We start from the raw sequence: 7,204 nt of genomic DNA, 5'->3' as shown, positions 1-7,204 counted from the left end.
ATCGGTTTCCAGTTAAATGTTGGAGTATCTCTTGATGACTAGCAGCACGTCTGGCTCATGACTCGTCCTGGTTTCATAGATCTGCTTCGTGCAGTGCCCAGGTTGCACCTTCACCCTTATTATGTGACACACACCTCCCAGAGGAGCATCTTTCCCTCTGCCTCGGTAGCTCTGTCTGCTCTGGTAGGTAGAGCAGACCCGCGTCCCTGCCCCACCCCTGAGGGCTGGGGCACTGCGTGGCTCACATCCATACTCCTGAACTTGCTTCTGTCCCAGACGAGGGTCTTCTCACCCAAACTGCCACTCCTGAGCTCTTGCTGTCCCTTGAATTTTCTGGGAAGGGACTAGTTGGCTCAGGCAAAACTTCTGGCAGGAGGTAGTTTGCCCCTAGTGAAACAGTAGGGCTGGCTGTGAACCAGCTCTCCAGCCAGGCTGCTGGCCTGACTTGCTAGCGTGAAGGTCTCTGCAGGACCCGTCTTGAACCCACTCTTCCTCATCCCAGTCTCTGGAGGAAGGGGATGAGAGTTTGTTGCCAGTGGTTGTACCTCTGTCACCCTGTGTCTCAGTAGTTCTGAGACTGGTTGTTTTCGAAGTTTGCTGTGCAGGAAAAGGCTGGCTTTTGCAGAAGGTCAGGCCAGCCCTGGAGTCATGGCTGGGAGGTCTTCTGCTGGGGGGCAAAACAGTATTTCACAACTGCTGGGACAGCAAGGTAACTGGACGGCACATCAGCAAGGGCTGGTGTTAGGCAATTTGGCATCAACTGCTGATTTGCAGAGGAAGGAAAACAATACTGCATCTGGGAAGGGAATCGAGTTCAATGGCATTTGGTCTGTGGTTGGGCCCAAAAGCCCTTCAATTTTCCTCTTACCCCTTGGAAACATCAGGAAGGTAATGCTGCAACCAAGGCTTTTCTTCTTTTCCCTAAATGAAATAATTCCTTGAAAAAGCTTTTATATCACAGCAAGCTCTAGCGCTCCAGGGCAGGCAAATTACAGAGAGAGAGAGAGGAAGGAGCATCCATACAGCCAGAAATGCTGTTAAATAAAAGAAGATATGTTTTTAGCTGTACTGCTTCTAAATGTGGCTCCACTACTCTTAGCTGTCAGAGACTTTTGGTCTGGTACTCTTTTAATGTTGAAGTGCATTTGTTCCTCTGGTATTGCAAAGGGCTTTTAGGGTGGGCACCCGCTGTGTTTGCAGTCTGGGGTTGCAAACCAGAGGGCACAGACCACACTCACGAGGAGGACGTGAGTGGTGGGCTGTAGCACATCTGAGTGGTTTGCATCCACTTGAGGGCACCATAGTATTGCCGATAGCAGAGTTTTTGCTAACTGCACGGTGGACCGTTTCCTGCATTTTAAAGGAATCTTTTAGAAAAAAGAAATAGCTTAGTTTATTTAAAACCACCACCGTCTTGTAAGAATGCCTATTTCTGATCTGTTTTATCTTCCCCCGGATTACAGGCATCTTGCCCTAGCACACAAGACCCTCTATTGCAGTACGCGTCTTATACCAACCCTTTCAGTAACAAACAGGGATATGAGCTTTGTGGATGAACAGACTCAAATGGAGAGAAAATAACTAGTAATTTAGCTCTGAGCTCTTGTGAGATATGACCTTTGCTTGGAGAGCCAGGGCATTGACAACTCATTTATTTGAGAAGGACCTGAAAGCCGAAGGCAGCCGCTGTGCCCAGCATCGCGGGCGGGCCAGGCGTGCAGCCCCCCTGCACCATTGCTCCAGCAGGCAGAGCCGCCTCCACTGAGGTGCTGAACTTCTTCCTTCCCTTCTCCCTCCCATGCCTGCTTCCCATCCTTCCTCTCCCTTCACGCACTGCTTTAATCTCAGCCTCTGATGTTTCCAGCCACAACCAGGCTAACGCAGTCATGTTTCTTATTACCCTCTGCAATATCCCCTGCAGGCAGGGGCAAGTCCGGATTTGAGTGCAGCTGCATTCGCTCAGCAGAGAGTCCCTTATACAAGAAGGTCACCTTCATGTGGCTGAGCAGGTCTGCCTGGTATCACACAGCTCCAGAGAGCAGCAGAGGCTGAGCAAGCCCCAGGACCCAAGCGGCCTTGAGTTGCCCTGTGTCCGCTCAAAGGTGCGGTGCCGGCTTTGTCGCTCGAAGGAGGGTGATGCTGAGAGTGGCTGATGGACGGTTACTTGCTGGTTTTAGGGGGTTTCTGAATTTTGGCAGAGAGGGTTGACTGAGGGTCTGACTAAACTGGAAAGGACAAAAGGGTGGTCTGCTCCTGCTAGGGACAATTGTTAACCATGCAGGAGTGCTTCAAAGCACTGCGAAGAGCTGCCCGGGGAAACTTGCCGAGGGGTACTTTGAATTTAAGCTTATTCCCTCGGATGAACAAAAAGAAGGAGGTGTGCGCTTCTCTGGCAAGTGCTGTGGGCCTTGGAGTTGTGCCCCAAAAGTGTTTCTGTTTGTATTTCAGAGGCTGGGCCACTTCAGGCTTGTCAGCACAGAACAGGGTCCCAAATGCATAAAGCTTCAGTAGGAGAGATCTGTCCTACAAAGCGAGAAAAAGCATAAGTAGATTTAATTTGTGGCTCAGCCTGGGACTCCAAAGGGCCCTGGCTGGCAGGGCACCAGGCCAAGAATCAGGAAAAATGGTTTTGAGTCTCTGCCGGGTTCTGTGACAAACCGCGTGGCCTCTCTGAGCCTCAGCTTCACTAGCTGCACGCTGCACTTAAGTATGCTCAAATTCAGTGGCCTAAAATGTAAGGGTGACATTGCTGTCTAGATTTGCTTTTGTTATTTATGGCCTCGTTGAGGACCTTATCATTCTCAGTGACTCATCTCTTCCAGAGCTCCTCTGCAACAGATGAAATTTCACCCGGATAAAAGGCTTTATGCAGGCTGGCATTGGTCTAAGGGGTGGGAAAGATGAATGCCTCTTGTCACTGGGTCAGCTGCTTGCTTGCCAAACACTTATCTCTCTGAGATTTTAGCTTTGTTGAATGAAGTTGGTGATCAGGCTGTGAGATTTGGGACCGCCAGTCATTCTGGTGAGCTTGTCAGCACAGAACAGGGTCCCAAATGCATAAAGCTTCAGTAGGAGAGATCTGTCCTACAAAGCGAGAAAAAGGTGAGAAAAACTCTCCACAGAGGCTGCAAATTGGAGGATGGCTGATTTTTATGAACTGTCTGGAGAAGGAATATCGATAGAAATAATTCCCTGGCTTATCACAGCGAGAACCCAGATATCTCCCCTTCGCAGAGCTGTCGCGGTCTCCCACCATCCCGGTCAGCCCGTGGTGGCTGGACTGTCTCTTGCTTCACATACTCTGAGTCAACGTGTGGTTTGAAAGCCCGGGGATCAACTCCACAAGTCGTTGTGTCTGTTATCCCCTTCCTCGGTCAGGCCAGCTAATCAACTGATTTTCTGTAAAGAAGTCAGAACTATGAACTGTGTACATTGACTCCAGGAACATTTCTGAGTCACCCTTTCGAAGCAGTTTGGTTTAGGTGTCAGAGGAAAATGGTTCCTGTTCACCAGCATCTAAGAGATGACTATTTAACAGGCACCTGCCCAGTTCAAAAAGGCGTTGAGAAATAGGCTTGACTGTATGTTTTTTTGGGGTGTTTCTACCACCTGCAGCAGCCTGTAGGCTCTCCTCTGGTTGTCTATGAACTCTGCACTCTCCCTTTGAGGTGCTGGGTAGCTCAGCTTTGTTTCTCAGTCTTCAGCTCCTTTCCCTTCCTGCCTAATTGCTCCATCCGTGCCACGAGGAGTGGTTACCTGCAAATCCCTCTCGCCCCTTGTTTTCTTTCGCATAAATCCATTAGCTTGGTAGCCTCTACGTCTTCTCCAGTGCCCATTTTTCATATAAGTTCTTACTTTATCACAGGTGGTCCTCCTGGCCACCATCCCTGATGCGGTGAGATACAGATTCCACGTGTGTCGCTGCAGAGCGGTCATTGCAAACATGTTTTGTATTTCTAGCTCTATCTTGTATGGCAGCGCTGCCTAAAATAACCTTTGCTCCCCTGTTTTCATTCCACGTGGAAATCCTATTCATTCAAACTGACTGAAATATCTACATGCAGTGGAACATACGGATGAAGGTGTGAAGGACTCTTGTCAATAAATTTAGGTGGGGGTACACAGCTTGCCCTTTTTGTTTTTTTCTGCCCTATGTCTCTTGTGAATATAAACTGGGAAATTAGTATGAGAATTACATCACTGGAGAGAGGTGCAGCAAGAAGGGATCAGTCATAGGTGACGTTAGCTGGGGAAACCTGCCCCTGGGCTTTCTCTTGGACTGCTGTAAACCACAGCAAAGCGTATGCAAAAACCTGATTAAAGAGGCTTGCTTGTGCTTAAATACATGTATGTGTAAATGATTTTATTTAAAAAAAAAAACCCCAACTTTGGTGTCTTTGCAAAGTTGACATTAAAGCACTGGTTTCACAGTGTGAAGGAAAGACAAAATCAAAGGAATCCTACTTGAGGCTTGGTGTCAAATGGTGCTCGCTGCATTGTGGCTTTATAATGTAAACGTGGTCATGTCAGACCAGATATTAACGTTTTCCATTAATTTTACTTGTTGCGTAAACAAGATGGGATTATGTGTGTTTTTGCTTTTGAAACAGCATATTTAGCAAGAATGTGCTGCTGCTGGATCGCAATTAAAGGTTAACTACAGTCAGCTGTCATATTGGTCTCTTATCAGTTGTTTTCTATCTGTGAAGTCAATCTGCATATAATTCTCTCTCCTGGGATTTTGCAATTACGTCTGGGTAGTTTGATTTACCTTTAAGATGGTTAGAGTGAAAATAAATAGTAGACTCATGGAGATCATTGTCAGATCAAAAGGCACTGGGTTCATGCGTAGAAGTACCAGGTGTGTGGTCACCATCCTGTTCGTAGCTAATCCATCTGCACGTTCAGGGACTCAGAAGCGTACCTGGATTTGTCAAATGATGGAATGAGAAAAAAGAAGTCTTGGAAATAGAGCGACAGAGCAAAGCTTCATAATACTCTATAAACAGGGAAGTATTTTTCCATTACTGCTGCTCTTGCTATTTGTATTACCATAAATAGCATGTTACATGTGATACCCATACATGAGGGTATATCCCAGCAAGTATATTAGAAATAATGATACATGGTAATCAGGGTTAATCTGCCTTCCATTTTTACTTTCACATTTAGATATGTTCTGGTTTTTTTGAGAGAAATGAGCTAGGATGCACCTGTAAGTTGCTAGAGCATGTTTACTTCTTATATTAATTTGTTTTGTGATGACTCCAAAGGAGGTCAAGGTCCAGTTGCTTTACCTGCTCTGCAAACACCCAGTGACAAACAAGCACACAAAAGAGAAGGCAGGAAAGAAAGGGCTAGCAGAAAGCGTTTGATTATAAAGGAAGTTAATGCACATTTGATGTATCTTCACATGCCATTGTTTCTTTTAGCATTTTTGAATCATAATATCAGCTATGTGCAGCTAAGGCACATCCAAACCCAACTACTTGTTGTGTGGTTTCTTGTGGACATCAGTGCTAGAAATGCTTTATTTGCAGGGAAAAATTATTTTGATGTTAGAAAAGAAAATTAAAGGGAAAAAAATCTTCCCGCATTCCAGGTTTTTATCTTCTTTGAGATTAAAACTTTCATGGTAAACTCCTAGCTCAGACAGTGAAGTGTTAATTTCTTAATAAACAATAACAATGAACAACAATAACCAGTAATAATTTTCTTTCCCAATAACTTTCTTTTATTTGCTTGCTTAGTTTGCTTCCTCAGTTTTTCCCTTCTTCTAAATGCCTCCATCTGTTGAGATTTCGGTGTTGGGATTCAACATGGAACAGAACGCACAAAGACCTCACTCTCCATCTCTCCCTTATCCTTTTCAGCACCAAAGTGGTTGCGTGACCATGTGGCATCTGAGTCGTTTCCGTGGGTTTACTGTAAATGGCAGAGGTGTAATAAAATAGGAACGGGAGCACTTCAGTGCTACTGCACCGGTGAAGTCATTCACTTTGATGACATCAATACTTACGCACCCACTCTTTTGTCAAAATGTCCTCAGTATTATTTTTCAGAAGAAAGTTTGATCTTCCAGAGACCTATTCCTCTCCTGTTGTTATGATTATTTAGTGGGGTGGGATATTCTATGTTCTACTCATTTTTTTCTGTTCTCTTTCTGCCTGAAATGACATTTTGGGTCTAGACGTGTGGTTTTCGATGCTATATTAACAATCTGCTAATCCTCCGCGCACACTGAAACACAAATTCAAACAGAAGGTGAGGAAGGCTAGCTAATGAAACAGCTAAACCTCTGCTTGGTGTTTTTTCAAACCATACAGCTTGCTGTGGACACATGAATTTAGGGGGAAAAAAAAGTTCTTGCAAAAATATTTTTAGCTAATCCGCATGGCATTTTTAATATATTCTATATTATTTGTTTTACCTTTAAAAGTGTTTAAAGTGGCATTTTGTTTTGACATTTAAGATAAAAACAGAATTACTTTTTTCCCCGTTCATTTGACTTCATTTTTGCTCCAGATTTTGGGGGTTTAAAGGTGACACTTGAAGTCACAATAAACTGAACATCTCATGTTGATAGTTGCTGAAAAGAAAATGTGTGTGAAATCAAAATTTTCACAGGTTTGTTTTCTACTGGGTGTTCCATTCTTATATTTGATCTGAAGAACAAATCTATTCTTTTCCATAGTTCGTAGTTTATTAGTAAAGTAATGTAAGCATGTGTGATAGCAAACAGAGCAAACGTGAATGCTGTCCTTCCACACACTGCTTTTGTTACTGAACGGGTCGCAGACGCTGGCTCCAACGCTCAGGACGACTGCATGGCAAACAAAATCACTGGTGGGTGTCCCGGGATGGGAAACGCCGCTGCTGCTGCCTGTGAGTGAGGCGGAGCAGACGGGGAAGCTGCAGCAGGATCTTCCCTCCCAGCCACCTCCTGCAGGTCCTGACATGTGTAAAGGTATGCAGGACCTAATAAATCCGGTTAACATGCAACAAAAGTCATTATTACTGCCACGACTTTTGCTGTGGATCATAATTTCTCATGTCTGGAAAAATGCAGTAAGAGGAATTACCTGTCTTTGCTGAAATACCCGTGCTGGACACAGTCATCGTTTCCATGTCCCGCATAACTTGAAGTGTTGGAGGGAGCCCTGCCCCAAAGGTCCTGGTTAGAGTCTAACTCGAGCTGGTGAGA

At 45.1% G+C, this 7,204-nt stretch overlaps 1 protein-coding gene across 1 annotated transcript in view; it reads left to right on the top strand.

The window, feature by feature from the left end:
* The first annotated feature begins 6,753 nt into the window (after positions 1 to 6,753).
* Positions 6,754 to 7,204, top strand: part of LOC103924661 (nuclear receptor subfamily 0 group B member 2-like) — a 16,056-nt gene continuing 15,605 nt past the window's right edge. Inside the window, 1 exon segment of the mRNA XM_009333227.1 lies at positions 6,754 to 6,967. Within this exon segment, the coding sequence (XP_009331502.1) occupies positions 6,754 to 6,967 (214 nt within the window).

This window comes from Pygoscelis adeliae, unplaced genomic scaffold (assembly GCF_000699105.1).
Source record: "Pygoscelis adeliae isolate BGI_AS28 unplaced genomic scaffold, ASM69910v1 Scaffold57, whole genome shotgun sequence".
Classification (NCBI taxonomy): Eukaryota; Metazoa; Chordata; class Aves; order Sphenisciformes; family Spheniscidae; genus Pygoscelis; species Pygoscelis adeliae.
The sequence above is the reverse complement of the archived record's forward strand: the minus strand, read 5'-3'. Positions and strand labels throughout refer to the sequence as shown.